Consider the following 19019-nt stretch of genomic DNA (forward strand, 5'->3'; position numbering starts at 1 on the left):
ACACAATAACGGCCTTTTATTCTCTTAAGTTTGTGCTTCGGTACTGAAGTTCTTTTTGTTTTGTTGTTGTTGTACATAAATGTCGACATAAAAAAAAAAAACTTTGTACGAAAAGAAAACCTCGACGTTTCCGCGATGATTTTGTCTCGTTTGTAAATGAATGAACTGATCGGAGTCTGTCAGTGTTATTATATTATTGTTAGGGTCAATATTTGAAATAAAGATTCTGCCAGAAGACGAGAGCAAGTTCCTCATGCAGTACGACTGTCGGCTTCTCTGCTTTTGGTTTTATAGAAATTGTACGATAATAAAAAAAAAAATCAGTTTTAAGTTAACGTTGTCGATGGTTTTCTTGTCTTCGTACGACGAGCGAAAGTACGCAACTTTGTGAGAGATTACGCCCCCAAAAAACCCCAAATGGACGATTGGATTACGGATTAATCTGAGGTTTAAGTAAATAAAGTCAAGAAATGTGACACAAGCAACAAATCCTCACTTCCAGAATAAAATGATCTTATCAATATAAATAAAGACATTCTTTGTCGTAATCTGAGTCAATAATCTTTTAATAGTTACATAATCTCTGTACATTTACAAACTTTAAATTACATGAATGAGTTTGTTAAACAAACTAGAAGCACAGCACTAATGTTTGTCTGTTTGAAACAGTTTGGACTCTAATATATATAAAAAAAAAAAAAAAAAAAAAAAAAAAAAAAAGGCCTGTGAGAAACTCGCCATAATCCACAGGAGCAGATAAATAATAATAATCCTAATCTGATAAAAACGGATTTAAACTGTGTTCCTGGAATGATCCTGTGCCGTGTGTCGTGGTCGCGCTTCAGTCTCAATAAAGTTATTTACAAAGTCCGGGTTTTGTGCATAGAGAGCGAGAGTGTTTGTGTTTTTGTGCACCTGCTCGGCCGATGTGGACACGCCCACTCCAGAGATGACACGCCCACTCCGGAGATGACACGCCCACTCAGCAGTTGACGCCGAGGCCGGTCCAGTGGTCGGGAACCATCAGGAAGTATTTGTCCATGGCTTCACAGAAACGAGCTCGGTAGAGTTCAGGGGAGACGACGGTGGGCATTTTTCCTGAGGACAACAGAATCGCAAATCATTTAATTTAATTTAATTTAATTTAATTTAATTTAATTTAATTTAATTTAATTTAATTTAATTTAATTTAACCGATTAACTGTTCTGTGCGGAAAATGTGGATAATAAGAGACAAAAATCTCAAAATTATGATATCTTCATATCCAAGTTTTAATGATAAAGAAATATTCAAATTTTTTGGAGAAAAAAAATTTGGTCCAAAATTTGACAAAAACGACATACTATATACTATGTCGTCCAAAATCTGACAATATTTTTTGAAAAACGTTTTTTTGGTCCAAAACGTCATACTATACTATGTAGTACGTCATACTATACTATGTCTCTAAAATGTGACCATTTTTGGAGAAAAAAAATTTGGTCCAAAATTTGGCAAAAACGACATACTATACTATGTCGTCAAAAATCTGACTATAATTTTGAAAAAGTTTTTTTGGTCCAAAACGTGACAAAAACGTCATACTATACTATGTCTCTAAAATGTGACCATTTTTGGAGAAAAAAAATTTGGTCCAAAATTTGGCAAAAACGACATACTATACTATGTCGTCAAAAATCTGACTATAATTTTGAAAAAGTTTTTTTGGTCCAAAACGTGACAAAAACGTCATACTATACTATGTCTCTAAAATGTGACCATTTTTGGAGAAAAAAAATTTGGTCCAAAATTTGGCAAAAACGACATACTATACTATGTCGTCCAAGAACTGACAATATTTTTGAAAAACGTTTTTTGGTCCAAAACGTGACAAAAACGTCATACTATACTATGTAGTACGTCATACGATACTTTGTCTCTAAAATGTGACCATTTTTGGAGAAAAAAAATTTGGTCCAAAATTTGGCAAAAACGACATACTATACTATGTCGTCCAAGAACTGACAATATTTTTGAAAAACGTTTTTTTGGTCCAAAACGTGACAAAAACGTCATACTGTACTATGTAGTATGTCATACTATACTATGTCTCCAAAATGTGACCATTTTCACAGAAAAAATTGGCAAAAATAAATTTCAAAATAAAACACCACATACCCAACTCATAAATATATCAAAAATAAACCCCAACCCACAGCAGCTACACCATGTTTCAAAATAAAATACTGTATTTATGCATTTTTTGCATATTGACAAACTCCGGTGTGAGACTTAGTTAAGTGTGTTTTAACAAATTAAAGTCGTCCAATCTGTGTTTTTTTATGACTTCATATCTTTCAGAGATCTTTTTTCACAGTAAAATACAAAAAATATATATTTTTTTAAATATTGGCCCTCCCTGTTTGTAATTATATATAACAAACAAACTTGATTAATCGATGACTAAAAATAGTTAATTTATTTAAAAACAATTGATTTAGTAATCAATTAATGAACTGAAGAATCGTTACGGCATTTTACTTTGAAAACAAATGCCTGTGTTTACAGGTCGACGTCTCATTTACGATTATAAATAATAATTTAAAACACAGGAAGTGAAGTCTTACCTTGACCTCCCAGAATTCCAGTGGATTTGACGACCATCTCCAGTCTCTTGTCCCAGGTAAACGTCCGGATATAATCTGAAACAGAATTATTACAGATTATTTAAACTGCAGTAAACAGGAAAACAACCACCGTTTTAGTTTAAATCTCCTCACCGATGATCCCGACCACCAGCTGGTCGGTGGCGTCGTCGCGCCCCACCAGCAGCGAGTAGTCGATGATGAGGTGGCTGGACAGGAAGTAGGCGTCGCTGTGAATGGCCGCCCTCAGGATGGCCTTGCAGTGCGAGCGGATGTAGAGCGGGTTGTCGTGGATGAGCTTGAGCAGGTTCTCGTCCAGGAGAACCACCTCGCAGCTCTCCTTCCCCGACTCCGTCTTCACGTTGCGGTTCCTCAGCGACCCCTTCAGGTCAAACACCTAAAAGACACACAGGCGAGTGGTGGCTTTTTTCAAAATAAAAGTCAAATATGAACTCTTCTATAATCGTGTCCAACGATATCATTTTTTTACGACGATAATAATTAAATAATTAATAATTAAAGAATTAATCATTACATAATGAATGAATGAATTAACAATTTAGTTAATTAATAATTAAATATTTAATAAGTTAATTAATAATTAAATAAATAATTAATGACATATTTAATAAGTTAATTAATAATGACATATTTAATAAGTTAATTAATAATTTATTAGATAATTAATAATTAAATATTTAATTATTTAATGAATGAATGAATTAAATATTTAATAAGTCAATTAATAATGAAACGTTTAATTAAATAATTAATTAAATAATTAATTAATAAATATTTAATTAATTAGATTTATTTTGTCGTCATTCACATTTCTCTTGAGTTTTTTTTAATATTAACCTTTTTTCTCTCTTGTATTACCATGAACCTAAATGTCAGATGTCGGTCGTGTTGCATTGTGGGTAACGGCGTCTCACCTGCGCCATCTTGCGTCCGTAAAAGAGGTTTTCCATGACGAGCAGGTCCAGCTTCTTCTCCGTGTTGTTCTGGGAGTTCTTGTAGCCGATGCGGTAAACGCCCAGGATCTTGGCCAGCGCCGTCGGACGCTGCACGGAGAACGGAAAATATTCAAAGTTATTTCCAGATAAACAAAAAAAAACATTTAAAGAGTTTCTATTTAAAGGACAATCACGTACCTTCTGCTGCACGGCTCCTGTGATGTAGGTGAAGTAGTGAGGAGCAAAGTCCAGGAAGGACTGGACCTCCAGTCTGGGCATCTGCTTCAGGATGAAGCGGTCGTCTTTAACACAGACGCAGAGGAGAGGAGACCTTTACTTTATTATTACTATTATTATTATTATTGTAATACGTAACACACTGAATTTCTGGAGTCTGACAAACTGGATTTTGGATCTTTTTGTACTTGTTGAAAGTGCAATTTTACAGCCTCTCAGTTTTTATTTAAATCAGTCCTTATTGCTTTATAAATATCATAAATTGACTTTTTTTCTCCTATATTCGTCTGAGAAACAGTTAAATGTAAACATCTTAGAAACTGTATATTTAAAATATTTAGTTTACAGCCTCTCAGATTAGCTTTAAAACTGTTTTTTTCGCTTCGTAAATGTCATTAATGATGTTAACGCGTCCATTTAAATCCAAACGTGCGTGATGAATTCCCTTCACATGTAAACCGCGGTTAACGGCGCGGTTAGCGGCGCGGTTAGCAACACTGACCTTCTGTGGCGTAGAACACGGCTCCAGATTTGCCGCCTCTCGCCTGCCAGTTGACGCAGTGCGAGAGCGAGCGGACGAAGTCGTCCTCGCTGCTCTCCATGATCTCCTCCCTCATCTTGTGGAACTCCTCGGCGTAGTAGATGCGGCAGTAGAACTTGGCGTTGGCGTCGGAGAACTCTGCGAGGTTTTAACGTGAGAAGAAGAGGGGAAAACAGGAAGTTGGATTTCTACGACGGTATCAATACAGTCTCAAATCGCTTCCAGTGTTGTTTTTGTTGTTTTTCTTGGTATTTATTTAGTTTTAAAATCAACATTTAGTTGATTTCAATAATCCTGCAAATTAAAGGTTGGTAAATATTCCAATTTAGATGAATTAACGCCTTTATAATCTAATTTTAAAATATAAAACAAGCATTTTATCATCCTTTGGCTTGATTTTTTTAATCCACCTATTTTCAGCACAGCACAGAAAATAATCTCTTCCAAATGTGATTTCTGCAGGAGACGTTTGAATAAAAATGAAAAATAAAAACATATAAATAGAATTAAAAAAATGCTCTTACGGAGTTCGATGTGTGGATTCAGAGTCTGTTTCTTCTGTTTGTCGCTCGGGTCTGAATCTGAAGCAGAGACGAGATTATCATTCACAGCGATTAATCCATGAGATTAGATTAGATTTGAAGAGAAGAGAACTCACTCAGGAGTGGATCAGTGTCGAGGCTGCTGCGGCTCGGCAGTGACGAGATCGACTCGTTGGGTCTGGCCGGGCTGCTCTTCGCTCGACTCTCAGCACTACAGAGAAAAAAAACGAGGATTTTTTTTATTAACTATTCCTGCTTAAATCTTTTCTTAAAAACACAGAAAAGTAGTTAAAAAAATATTTCAAATATTTATTTAAATTTATGTAATATTTGAGTTATTTTTAGAGTTCAATTTTATACTTTTAAACACAATATTTGAAATTAGGGATTACTATAGCACTTTTTTGTTTCCAAACTCTCAGATTTTATTTTAAACATTAATTATTGCCTCACAAATGCCTTAAATTTGAAGTGATGCGAAGATAAAACTGATACCAATGTATGACTGACTTTCATTTTTTTAAACGTATAATCCCTTTAATCTCTTTGCAAAAAAAACAACAAATAAACAAGTCACGTTGTTTTTACAGTGAAATGTAGGTTTTCAAATATAAAATTTGTACTTTTCAGTTGCAGACATTTCAACAGTTTGCTTTGAAGCAGTCGTGTATTTTTGTGTTGAATAACTATATTATTTGTTGAGATTGTTGTTAAATATCACAAGCAGAGACAGAATCAGAATCCTTGTACCTGACGACCTGTGGCGTCTCTTCTCCACCAACGTTCGACACCTTGGATAAATCGTCCAGCGCCGTTTTATATTCTTTACAACTGAAACGATAAGAGACACGAGAACATCAACGTACTGAATCGTTTTGGTCATTTCCAACATTTTCTGACATTTTTTGGACCAAACAACTAATCAATTCATCAATTCTGAAAATAATTGCTTATTGACTTGCTCAGCTTTCCGTAGTGTGGTTCCAGTACATTGATTTTACATTTAATATTTAAAATTTTTACATTTAAATTTAAAATAGGAATTTTTACATTGAAATTTTGAATTTTAAATAAAAAAAATTACATTGAAATTTTGAATTCAAATTTTCACATTGAAATTTTGAATTCAAATTTTCACATTGAAATTTTGAATTCAAATTTAAAATGTTCCACTGAATAAAGGTCACATGACTGATGCTACAAACATCTGTAGCTCTAGTTTTGAGGACGAGGACAGAAAAATTCTGGGGGTTTATGTAAAGAGATTAAATGTGAATATTGTCTGGTTTATTTGCTGCTTATTAACAAAGAAAATCACTAAAACTGAATCATTTTCGTCATTTACAACATTTTCTGACATTTTTTGGACCAAACAACTAATCAATTCATCAGTTCTGAAAGTAATAAGCTCTAAAACTGGTGAAAAAAACATTTTAAATGACTTTTTAAGGGGAAATTAAGTCAATTTCCTCTTGGATTGAACATGTTTCCTAATTTTGCGACTCTCTATGGAGCGAAAAACTAATTAATTAACCTAGAAAATAATCTACAGATTAACTGATTATGTAAAAACACAGAAAACGCTAAAGTTTTGTATTGTTGTGCTTCATTAATTGACAAATAGAGACAGTTTTATAGATTATTCACAGTGAAATCTGTTCTCTGGTTTAGTGTGTGGCGTTTCCACAGCTATGAGGAGATTTCAGAAAAGATATTCTGTTTATTTTTATTCCCCAAAAACAACGTTTGAATGTTTACAAAAGAAGAATTATTTTAACAAAAGATAAAAACACTTACCTGAGAGCGAAGGCGATGATGGAGCTCGGCTCTTTCTCACACACAGCGATGGGAACTCGCTCGTGCTCGTACATCAGGTAGTGTTTGTCCGGATCGCTGTCAACAAACGTCCCAAAATATTAAGTACATATATTATTATTTAGGCATTATGCATTCATTTTGAGCTTCAAAACTGTAACAGAGAGAGTAATAAAGAGAGAGCGGCGCTCACAACGGGAAGGGGATGGGGTTGTAGCTGTTGCCGGGCAGGAAGTTGGCGAGGATGGCCTTCATGGTGGATTTCTCCTTCACCTGACTGTCAGTGGAGCCCAGCAAGTGTCCGTCAAAAACATCTGCGCACAAAGCAACACAACACGGACATACAATAAGAGAAAAACTTGATTCTACATCTTTTGTTTTCAAGTTTAGTCTACAATCATGGGTTTTAAGTCATGATAACTTATTCCATTTGCTCTATACGGTGTCATGTGTGATATAATGTCCCACACACTAAGACCTTATTGTCAAATTTAAATCATTTATTAACAACATGAATGTAACAAATAACCAGTTAATTACAAAAGTGTAAAAAAAAAAATAAAGATTAGATTGATAGAGAGTCATGTAGCAATCACAAAATGACCTCCAAACCTGCTCGGCTTTCCATAGAGTGGTTCCAGTTCATTAATTTGACATTTTAAATTTAAAATTGAAATTTTTACATTGAAATTTAAAATTTAAAATAAAATAATTGACATTTAAATTTTGAATTAAAAATGTTTCATAAAAATTTTTTTTTTTTACATTGAAATTTGGAATTTGAATTTAAAAAAAAAAAAAAGATTTTGAATTCAAATTTTTACATTGAAATTTTGAATTCAAATTTTACATTTAAATTTTGAATTCAAATTTTACATTTAAATTTTGAATTCAAATTTTTACATTGAAATTTTGAATTTTAAATAAAAAAAATACATTGAAATTTAGAGTTTTAAATAAAAAAAATACATTGAAATTTTTGCATTTAAATTTTGAATTCAAATTTTTGCATTGAAATTTTGAATTCAAATTTTTGCATTTAAATTTTGAATTCTAATTTTTACATAAAAAATGTTGCATTTAAATTTTGAATTCAAATTTTTACATAACATTTTTTGCATTTAAATTTTGAATAAAATTTTTTACATAAAAATGTTTGTATTTAAATTTTTAATTCAAATTTTTACATTTCAATTTTCCACTGAATAAAGGTCACGTCTGATGCTACAAACATATCTGTAGCTCTAGTTTTGAGGACAGAAGAGTTGTAGTAGTTACGTCTTCGCTTTTTCACACCATGGTTTAAACTCAACGGCTACGACCCTTCTGGCATGGTTAATCGCGGTTAATCCTGAAATCGGTGACGCAGTTTGGGTCGATATTCCATTCACAAAAGAAGATGGTGACACCTCTGTGAGACACAGTTTGATCTTCTACCTTCCGGGATGCTCAGAGAGTCCTGCTCGGTGAAGGACGGACCGGAAGTAAAGGGCTCAGCGCCGGGGTCTCCTGGTGACGGCAGCAGGGACGAGGAGGACACCGACGTCATGGCGCTGAGGAGACGGTCCTCTGTCAGGGACAAACACACACATTTATCACAATGTGCTGTCATAATCACAGTTAGGCTTTCGAATCAGATTCAGTCTGAAAACTGACCTTTTTCACCGTTCTGTACGACAGGAGAGGGATTACGAGGGGAGGAGTCCAGGGCGCCCTGAGGAATAAACAGATATAAACAGCAATGACGTCATTGTAAAGACATTTAATATGAATTTGAGTGTATGTATGAGGTTACAGGTGTCAGATCATGTCTGTTTTCTTAATCTCAAAGAGGTAAAAAGTGAGTGGCGACCGACCTTGCTGTCATCAGCCGCCGTCTGTCTGTGTCTGCCCGGGCTGGGAGGGACAGACAGACGCTTCCTGCCTTTCTCCTGCTGGAATAAGTCCTGCAGCCTGGGAGGGGAAGAAGAAGAAATGGCTGAAAATCTGATTTTATGTGATTTATTTTCCGTTTAGATTTTCAAAATGCGAATCGGAATTCGATCCTCATAAAAAAATATCTATAAAAACTAAAATTGTGATTGTGAAATTGGACAAAAGAGGCATTCTGTAGATATCACGTTCATACAAATGGGACAGAAATAAGGACACGATAACGTCATATTTGTAAACTTTAATCTGATTAGTTTTTTTGGTGTGTAAAATGTCAGAAAATGTCAAATATTATATCAGAGTTTCCTGAAATCTTGACATAATGATGAAATTATTTAGTTTAAATTGATGTATTTGTTATATGGAGGCAAAGAAACCAGAAAATTTATTTAAGAAGCTGAAAAATCTAAATAGTCTGGGATTCGTAGTTGCAGACCATGTGACCAAAAACGCCATCATCACATCAGTAAATTTTGAAAATATGTTATAAAAATGTTATTTTGTATAATAAATGTTTCATTTAATATGATTTAATTTCAAATTTAAATATCAAATTTTATTTCAAAAATTTTATTCAAAATTTCAAAATTTAATTACAAAATTTCAAATTTTAATTTCAAAAAATGTCAAATTTTAATTTCAAAAAATTTCAAATTTTAATTTCAAAAAATTTCAAATTTTAATTTCAAAAAATTTCAAATTTTAATTTCAAAAAATTTCAAATTTTAATTTTAAAAAATTTCAAATTTTAATTTTAAAAAATTTCAAATTTTAATTTAAAATGTAATTTCAAATTTTTATTTAAAATGTAATTTCAAATTTTTATTTAAAATGTAATTTCAAATTTTTATTTAAAATGTAATTTCAAACATTTAATTTAAAAAATGTAATTTACATTTTTTAATTTGAGTTTAAAAACATATTGACCCAGATTTGATCTTGAGTTCAGACATAAGAACAGGGAAATCATGACTGGTCGTTTCTTCTGAGGATAAAGAATACTGGACTTTTTGTCGATGTATATTTGGAGTTTTTTTGGGATCTTAGTGCATTTGCCGATACCTGATAATCCGTTTTAGAGCAAATTTGAATAAAGTTTCTTCTCTGACCTGCTGTTCCAGGACTGCAGCATCTCACACAGACCCTGCTTCTTCATCACCAGCGACTCCAGGACGACCTGCAGCTGCTGAGGAGAGTCCACGCCGCAGACCTGCAGACGAGCCTGGAGCTTCTCGATCCAGCTGCGCAGCTCGTGCTCTTCCATCTGCACACGGACACAAACTGTATTATGTAGCTTAACGACAACGACAACGACAACAACAACAACAACAACAACAACAACGACAACGACAACAACAACAACAACAACAACAACAGCATCATCATCATCATCAACCAGTGGAGCAAACGATGAACCTACGTCTTTCTGAGCAAACAGGTCCTCCATCTTCTCCTCTCGCGTCTTACTGAAGGTGTCTGTCTTCAGGGACGTGAGGCGGTCGTCGATGGCCAAGTAAACCTGCGTCACTCTGAGGACGAGCAGACATAACAGTTAGCACTTTACAGGACAAACGTAACCCGCTTTTAATCATTTATTTACTTCTTCTTGTCCCTCAGCAGCCTCTGTTACATATCCACTGTGGTTTGTTTGTTTGAAAATGGGCCGAGGTGCAAAAGAGTTGATGATCTGAACTTAATCGTCAATAAAAACGTAGTATTGTTGGACGTAACACAGTCATTTTAATTCCATCTAATGACAAAATTGCAGCTGAATCGGTTTAGTTTTTAAAAACAATACATAGAGAAAAAGCTGATTATTTGACAACGAAAATGATTTGTTGACAGCAATGAACCAAATAGAGTTATAAACTACAACAGTTTCCAACACCTGATGTGATTTTGAACTGATAAAGGAATTCAAATTAAATAAAAGACATAAATCTGAACTTAAAGGTTGAGAGAATCCTGCAAATCAGAATCAAAAATATAAATATCTCAATATAATCAAGAATGATGACTTTCTCTGTTCTTTAAAGAAGCCAAACAGGAAAAAAACAGACCAAAGTTCAGTGTTTCCTGGAGTTCTGTGGCGTTTTTGTGTGAATGCAGACGAGCTAATGTCACAGTTTTAAAAAATAAAATGTACTTTTGGGAGAAGTCCTTGACGTCCTGCTGCAGGTTGGTCTTGGACGGTCCCTGGTTCCTGATGAAGATCTTGGGACGAGGAAGACAAATCTCCAGCAGCCTCACTGACGTGTAGCTGGAAAAGGAAAACAGGGGAAAAAACTTAACTAAAACAACTTATTTTTATTGGCTACTACAAGGCATTGAAATATAAAATAACAGAATACATGTAAAGGACAGACTGAGACCCTGACCTGAAGGAAGCCACCATCTGGTTGTAGGAGAAGTACTGGTGGTAGTCTTTGTGGATGGAGTGTCCGCAGGGCTCGGCGTTGGCGCGCCTGGTGTACTGGTGTCCGTAGAAGCGCAGCTCCAGGTATTTGGCGAAAGACATGGACCACGAGTCGTTGGACAGCGGCACCACTGGTGTCACCTGGTAAATAATACGTCCTTTATTGCTGGTGTTGTTTTTTTTTTTTTGCACCTGGATCAATAAATAACATCAAACAGATACACACGTGTGCACTGATTAGATCGGTGATCACTGACCTGTTTGCAGATGCGACACCACGAGTAGTTGAGGATGGTGTGCTGGTACCCGGGCACGGGAGAGTCCAGCTCCTTCAGCACGATCTGCACGCAGCCGCTGCCGTGCACGAAGCGCCGGGCGTGGTGCACCATGGGAGTTTCGCAGAACATGCTGGGGCACTGGTAAGACGGCCTGTTGAGGGGGGGGGAGTGGGAATAAACACATGAATCGTTCCACTCTGACTGTTTGTTTCTCCTGTTTTTCCCTCGTTAATTCAGTCGTTTTTTTCATAATATAACAATTGCGAAAAGATAGATTTTAAAGTCGTTTTACCTGAAGCAATATCGTTCAAGGAATACGCCGAGAGAGAGGTCATTCTTGCCGTAGAACTCCATCGTCACGATCCTGTTGACAGTAAAAAGCCATATTGCTAGTAGTAGTACTTTATCATTAAACTAGAGTGGTGATAGTCGACGACTACTAATGCTCCGCGCTGAGTCCATGCGCCCACATTTTTATGCCAATTTTAAAGCAAAATTTGCATAGGCAATGAAGGCCACTTTGGACATGTGGTGTGCAGCGGTGACCTTGGAAAGTACGTCAAGGTCACCCATCATCGAACTTGTTCAAGATACTTGTAAGAGGCATCCACAGTGCCAGTTTGGCAGCAATACAATAAATATTTGTCAAGTTATGGCGTTGACAAGCTTGAAAAGTGCCGGTTTTTGGCTATTTTCCAAGTTCCAAGTGCAGCTGTGACATTGGAAAGTACGTCAAGGTCACCCATCTTCGAACTTGTCCAAGATACTTGTAAGAGGCATGGACAGTGCCAGTTTGACATCAATATGTCGAATATTTGTAAAGTGTCGTTTACACATTTCTCACATTTCCCCGCAAAAAAACCACGTAAAAATTCACAAAAAATTCCAAAAAAGGTTTTTGGACAAAACGAAAAAAACCGCTGGAGATATTCACCCACTAAACTGCAAAATGTGAAGGATGTACTCGCACAGGAAGGTATTCATTTTACTCCGGACGGACGGAACGGTGCGAACGCTATATGCTCCGCGTCGCTCATCGAGCACGGAGCATAAAAATGTGTATATAAGGGGTTTACCAGGGGCTGACGCAGGGGTTGGGCGCGTTGTTGGACTCGGCGGACGAGCTGCTGAAGAGGACGCAGAGTCTCTGATGGTTGACGGGGTTCAGACAGTCCAGCTGAGGACAAACGACAACAACGACAACGAAACACACTTTAATTTTTACTCCTTAAATGAGAAAACAAAGACGTTGTTGTCTATCTTTGTGGAGAACTCTTTTGTGACCTTGACCGCTCACCTTAGGCGCCCACGTCATATCGTTCTGTTTACTCGGCTTCTCCTCTTCACTGTCGGCCTTCACTGGAGCTCTGAACGCCGACTCCACGCCGCGGCTCTGCGCGCTGACGGATGCCGCGACGCTGGCGGCGGCCGCGGCGCAGAAGGGGTCGGAGTTGTCCCTCTGCCTGATGCGACCTCCCTTGGCTCTGTAGTCGGCAAGCATCCTGGCCAGGTCGTGGCTGCTGGTGAGCTGCTCTATGATGCGAGTGCTGGTCAGATTGTGGCAGGGCAGGACGTCGAGGGGCCGCGGCGGAGCCGTGCCGTTGGTCTGACCCAGGACCAGCGAGGAGGGGGCGGAGTCTTTGAGGAGCTGCCGCTTCCTGCGTCCGTCAAGTTCCTTTAGGTCTTTGTTCAGGAGAGGAGACAAGTAGACCTGAGCAGGAGAGACAAAGGAAAACACCAGCTCTGGGATTAACAATTTGGGATTGTGATTAAGAATTTGGAATTGAGAATTTGGAATTGTGATTGAGAACTTGGAATTGAGATTGAAAACTTGGAATTGAGATTGAGAACTTGGAATAGAGATTAAGAATTTGGAAATGAGATTAAGAATTTAGAATTGAGATTAAGAACTTGGAATTGAGATTGAGAACCTGGAATTGTGATTAACAACTTGGAATTGAGATTAAGAACTTGGAATTGTGATTAAGAACTGTGAATTGAGAACTTGGATTTGAGATTGCAAACTTGTAATTGAGATTATGAATTTGGAATTGAGATTAAGAACTTGGAATTGAGATTAAGAACTTTGAATTGAGATTGGGAACTTGGAAATGTGATTAAGAACTTGGAATTGAGATTAAGAATTTGAAATTGAGAATTTGGAATTGAGATTAAGAACTTGGACTTGAGATCATGAAACTGTGATTAAGACCTTAAAACTGTTGAGGACAGCATGGCCCCTCTCGGTGTACCCGTCAGAAATGATCATAAGAAAAATCCAGAGGGATTAAGGAATATAACATAATGAAGGAGAACTTCAATCTGTGATGAAGAACTTTGAACCGTAGAGGGCAGCATAAACCTGTCAGTCCACAGTCTAATGGGAATCATTACAAGAAAAAGACAAAGCTACATTAATTATAATAACCAGGTGTTGCCAACACAGCTTCCTCACCTGTTCGGGGAAATAATCCCTGCTGGGACAGTGCCTGCCCGGCGGCGTGAGGAGGAAAGGTTCTTTGAATGTGATGAAGGGAGAAATGCACAGGATGATGTCTTTGAGCTCCTGCTTGAAGACGACGGAGATGGACTTCAGACGGTCGTCGAACGAGGCCACCTGCTCGGCCACAAACGTCCCGGTGTCGTCCTGGAGAGGATCGCAGAAGAGCCGCGGAGTGGGCGTCTGCGAGCCGTCCTCGTCCTCCATGCTCAGAGACTCCTCCTTCACCAGACTCTCCCTTTCCACCTCCTCCTCCTCCTCCTCCTCTTCGTCTCTCGTCTCCCCCTCAGACGCTGGGACGAGCGTGTCCGAGAGCGTCAACTCCTGGTCGTCCTCCATGAGAAACGGAGGGGAGACGGCGAGAGGGAGTGCGGGTGGACTGGAAAATGGAGTGGACATCATTGTCTCTGGGTGTCCAGAAGAAGGAGGTGAGGTGTGTTTCAGAGCTTCAGGGAGACTGTCCCTTTCATCGCTGGTGGACGTAGTTTCCATGAAGAGCCCTTCCTCCTCAGTTTGTCCTCCCACTAACGAGTCTTCAGTTCCTGTGTTCTTCTCCTGACTCTCTCCGTTCACCTCCTTCATCTCTTCTTTGTCCCCCTCCTCCTCCTCCTCGTCTTCTTCTTCTTCTGCAGACGTGCCATCCAGCAGGCAGGGGAAGGAGCTGCTCTGGGACAAACTGGGCGGCATGGCGAACTCGTCCATGAGGAACGAGATCTCCAGCTGGGAGTGGTAGGCCACGCACACCATGAGCATGATGATCTCCTTCACGCGCGCCAGCTCGTACTCCGAAGCGCCGCGCAGCTTGATGGAGCAGCCGAGGTGCGGAGGACAGCCCTCGAAGAACATCAGAGTCTTCACGTTGTCTGGGAGGACAAGCGGGACAAGCACGGGGGTGAGGAGGCCACATCGCAATAAAAACACACAATAAGATGTTAGTGAAATTATCTGGAATGGGTAAAAATGTGAGCGACTTCAAAACGCTGAACATGTGATTTATTTTTAAACACCACTAGGGGGAGCCTAGAGATTATATATCTTCAATAATTATGTGACATTTTATAACTTGTTATTGTGAATTTTTTTGTGACATCACAGTAATTTGCAAAAAACGTTTTTTGTGTGTGTTTTCTGTGACGTTAGTACATGTTCTTTGTAAGATTAGTACGAGTATTTTTGTAAAGTTAATGTGTTTTTTGTAAATTAAATACATGCTTTTTGTAAAGTTAGTGTGTGTTTTTTGTAAAATTAGTATGTGTTTTTTTCTAAAGTTAGTATGTGTTTTTTTTGTAAAGTTAGTATGTGTTTTTTTGTAAAGTTAGTACGCGTTTTTTGTAAAGTTAATACATGTTTTTGGAAATACATGTTTCTTATAAAGTTAGTAGGTGTTTTTTGTAAAGTTAGTATGTGTTCTTTGTAACATTACAACAATTTAGAAACATGTTTGTTACATTACGGTATTTTGGAACATTTTTGGCAACATCAGTAAAGTTTTTGTAACAAAACTAAGATATTGTTGTAAATTACAAAATTGTGCAACATATTTTTGTCACACAATGATTCTGTAATGTTAGCAACAGGTTTTTGTAACATTAAAAACCTTTTGTAACATTTCTTTGGGGTAATGACAGTGATGTAATGGTAATTTTGAAACATGTTTTTTTCATTACAGCATTTTTTTAATGATTTCTTTTGTTGTTTTTTTGATAAAGTTAGTAAAGCCTTTTGCAATACTTGCAGCATAGGTTCATTTGTTTCATTTGTGTCTGTAAACTTTCCGAAAATGTGCAAAAATACAGACATTCTATAATTATAAATACTAACAAACTGGAGGTAGATGACGCAGATAAAACCCCCTGCCCTTTATATTTAAGAACAAACTCTCTATGAAATCATATTTTGAAGTAATCTCAGTAATATTGTGAATCATATGGTCTCATGTATGAGCTCAGTGTGCAGATGTCGGTCTTACTGTTGGCCAGAGTGAAAGGCTGCATGTAAAACTTGTGGCACGTTCCAAGTCGAGGTTTGGTGAGAAGCTGATCCATGGACATGACCAGGTCTCCCTGCGTCATGTGACGCACTCTTTCCAAGACTTGCTGCAATAACGAGGAAAATATGAGATCAGTAACACAGCCCTGGTTAGGGTAACTTTACAATTTCATGTCATTTCTTTAAATGTGTTAGAGACAACGACAATGACTATAAATATGGTATGTATATGTATGTTTATATAGACTTAGACTTAAGTGATATTGAGCGACTTCTAGGGCCAGAACTTCTCAGAAGTGGACCTTCGTTCTTCGTCTTAACAGTGACACTCACCGGTTTGACGTTGATGACCAGGGTGATGCCGTGCTCCAGCAGCATGTCTTGAGCAATGCGAGACACCGTCTTCTCCACCAGCACCAGGGTCGGACGGACGTCCACGATGCGCTGCACATAGTTCTTCAAAAACTCTCGTTCCTGATGGAGAGAGAAGAAGAAAGAGAAATCAAGAGTTAAACCGATTTAAGTAAAATTAAGTAAGTTCAGCGACGGTGTGAGAGCTCACTGACCTGGAGGACGATGGGGTCGATGCAGGTGAACTTGGTCTCCTCCCTGTACAGATACTCGATGGAGCACTTCAGCAGCAGGATCTTTGGGTTCTTGATGTAAGCGTTCATCTGAACAGAGGTAAACAGAAGTATATGAATCTAGGTTTTTTTTTTTTACAGGGGAAGACGCATTTGGTTTCACTACATTAAGTAAAAGTGACTCGTACCTTCTTGTGGGCGATGTTCTTAGTGCAGACGAAGCCGTTCACCACCATGGAGTCAAACTTCTTACCTCCAGGAATCTAAAAAACACACGATAAAACTCAGTTAAAACTCATTTATTATATGTATAGTGTCTTTAAATGAATGCGTAACGACGTAAACCCCCGACCTTCTTGATGTGCACCAGCTGCCTGATGTCCATGTCGTCGTCGCAGTTGCGGACGTCGGGCCTCACCGTCTGGACGACCTGGCGAACCACGGGGACGATGACGTCCCGCCACGACAGCGACAGCGACTCGCTGTAGAGCAGCTGCTGCAGCAGCGCCATCATGTGGCTGTGGTTGGCCGAGCTGAACAAACACACACACACACGTTTATCCTGTTATGGTCACGTGGGCGGGGAGTGTTAGCACAAGTACTGAACCGATTTGTATGTATATATGTGTATGTATGTATATATGCATACATACGTGTATATATACATACATACACACATACATATATATATATATAAATACATATACATATTCATACGGTATACATATATACGGTTGAATTTGTACCAAAAAATAAATATTTTTGGGGGGTTTTAACGAGTCTGACGTGGACCAAACAACGATTTAACGATGTCAGAAAAGTTACTCACAGAAGCCTCTCCATGGCCTTCTTCTCTCCGTTCTCTTCTCTCAGCTGGTCCAGAGAGCTGTGGTGCCAACCCAACGGCGTGAAGAGCATCTCTTTGGCTTTTTCCTCGACACGGCGGTTGAACAGAGACTCTGCGGGAAAAAACATCGGGTCAAGACGAGACAGATTCTCTTAGAACAGAGGTCTCAGACCTGATTTATTGTGAACTATACATCGCTCCATATCCATAACACTTTTATTTTGAAATTCAGGAAAATATTACCACATAAATTTCAGGGTTTTTTTTTTTTTTATGTCTAATTAAAACCAAACAGGAAATATGGAGTTCCTACCTTTAATGAAGGCATCGCTTATGACAATGTTCTGTCCTCCGTCCTCGGACAAAAGATATTCAGCTACAAGAGAAAAGAGACTCTGTTCACTCACTGTCCACACACGTGATGTGTCAGTGTCAGTAGGAGGCGCTGTGGTAAGGATATTTACCTTTTTGCTCAGCAGAAGGAGGCACGTGCGGATACTTGGACTGTTTCTTGATGTGGAAGTTGACGTTGTTTTGCTCCATGTTGAGGTTGATGGACGAGGCCGAGTCGCTGTCCACCACCGACTGGAAGCTGCTGACCGACGTCCTCTTGCTGGGGCTGGCCGAGTCTGGACACATTTAATATTCACATTTGAGAAGCTAAAACAGACCAGAAATCTTGTTTTAATCATGAAAAAAAAAGCTTCAAACCGATTAATCGATTATCAAAATAGTTGACGATTCAAATGGATGGCAAATTAATAATTTCCTGAAATTCAACAATTCATTAAAATTATTCCTTAAGAGGTTTGCAAATATTTTCTACAGATCCTTGTTCAGGGCGATGCCGACTATTATGATGGTGAATTTCAAGTCATTCTGAGATACTTTTTGTTTTTGAGACTAAACTCAGCTCACTGTCAAAGTGTATCAGGGCAAATGGATCATTTCCTGATTTTCAAAAATTCATTGAAATTATTCCTTAAGAGATATGCGAATATTTTCAACGGATCCTTGTTCAGGGCGACGCTGACTATTACTGTGTACAATTTCAAGTCATTCCGAGATACTTTTTGTTATTGAGATTAAACTCAGCTCACTGTCAAAGTGTATCAGGGCAAATGAATCATTTCCTGATTTTCAAAAATTCATTAAAATTATTCCTTAAGAAATATGCGAAGATTGTCAACTGATCCTTGTTCAGGGCGACACTGACCATTACTGTGTATAATTTCAAGTCATTTGGAGATACTTTTTTTTTTTGAGATTTAACTCATCTCACTGTCAAAGTGTATCAGGGCAAATGGATCATTTCCTGATTTTCAAAAATTCATTAAAATTATTCCTTAAGAGATATGCAAATATTTTCAACGGATCCTTGTTCAGGGCGACGCTGACTATTACTGTGTACAATTTCAAGTCATTCCGAGATACTTTTTGTTTTTTGGATTAAACTCAGCTCACTATCCAAGTGTATAAGGGCAAACTGATAATTTCCTGATTTTCAAAAATTCATTAAAATTATTCCTTAAGAGATATGCGAATAATTTTAACGGATCCTTGTTCAGGGTGACACTGTCAATTACTGTGCACAATTTCAAGTCATTTGGAGATACTTTTTGTTTTTGAGATTAAACTCAGCTGTCAGTGTATCAGGGCAAATGGATAATTTCCTGATTTTCAAAAAATCATTAAAAATATTCCTTAAGAGATATGCAAATATTTTCTACGGATCCTTGTTCAGGACGATGCTGACC

At 37.7% G+C, this 19019-nt stretch overlaps 1 protein-coding gene across 1 annotated transcript in view; it reads right to left on the minus strand.

Annotated features, from left to right (window-relative positions):
- Positions 1-698: 698 nt before the first annotated feature.
- The window catches only part of pikfyve (phosphoinositide kinase, FYVE finger containing), a 33152-nt gene continuing 14831 nt past the window's right edge, over positions 699-19019 (minus strand). The window contains exons 14-44 of the mRNA XM_083903170.1: positions 17727-17891; positions 17576-17638; positions 17245-17374; positions 16768-16948; positions 16604-16678; positions 16398-16505; positions 16165-16305; positions 15812-15938; positions 13798-14705; positions 12640-13053; positions 12419-12519; positions 11635-11706; positions 11322-11493; positions 11027-11205; positions 10795-10908; positions 10069-10177; positions 9758-9912; positions 8573-8669; positions 8373-8430; positions 8154-8285; positions 6910-7030; positions 6699-6794; positions 5652-5732; positions 5018-5112; positions 4884-4940; positions 4321-4497; positions 3780-3883; positions 3561-3689; positions 2761-3022; positions 2608-2682; positions 699-1098 (exon numbers count right to left, since the gene is read on the minus strand). Of these exons, the coding sequence (XP_083759296.1) occupies positions 983-1098; positions 2608-2682; positions 2761-3022; positions 3561-3689; positions 3780-3883; positions 4321-4497; positions 4884-4940; positions 5018-5112; positions 5652-5732; positions 6699-6794; positions 6910-7030; positions 8154-8285; positions 8373-8430; positions 8573-8669; positions 9758-9912; positions 10069-10177; positions 10795-10908; positions 11027-11205; positions 11322-11493; positions 11635-11706; positions 12419-12519; positions 12640-13053; positions 13798-14705; positions 15812-15938; positions 16165-16305; positions 16398-16505; positions 16604-16678; positions 16768-16948; positions 17245-17374; positions 17576-17638; positions 17727-17891 (4814 nt within the window). The 3' untranslated portion in view covers positions 699-982. The remainder of the gene's footprint in view (positions 1099-2607; positions 2683-2760; positions 3023-3560; positions 3690-3779; positions 3884-4320; positions 4498-4883; positions 4941-5017; positions 5113-5651; positions 5733-6698; positions 6795-6909; positions 7031-8153; positions 8286-8372; positions 8431-8572; positions 8670-9757; positions 9913-10068; positions 10178-10794; positions 10909-11026; positions 11206-11321; positions 11494-11634; positions 11707-12418; positions 12520-12639; positions 13054-13797; positions 14706-15811; positions 15939-16164; positions 16306-16397; positions 16506-16603; positions 16679-16767; positions 16949-17244; positions 17375-17575; positions 17639-17726; positions 17892-19019) is intronic.

Source organism: Microchirus variegatus (genome assembly GCF_963457635.1).
Source record: "Microchirus variegatus genome assembly, chromosome: 16".
Classification (NCBI taxonomy): domain Eukaryota; kingdom Metazoa; phylum Chordata; class Actinopteri; order Pleuronectiformes; family Soleidae; genus Microchirus; species Microchirus variegatus.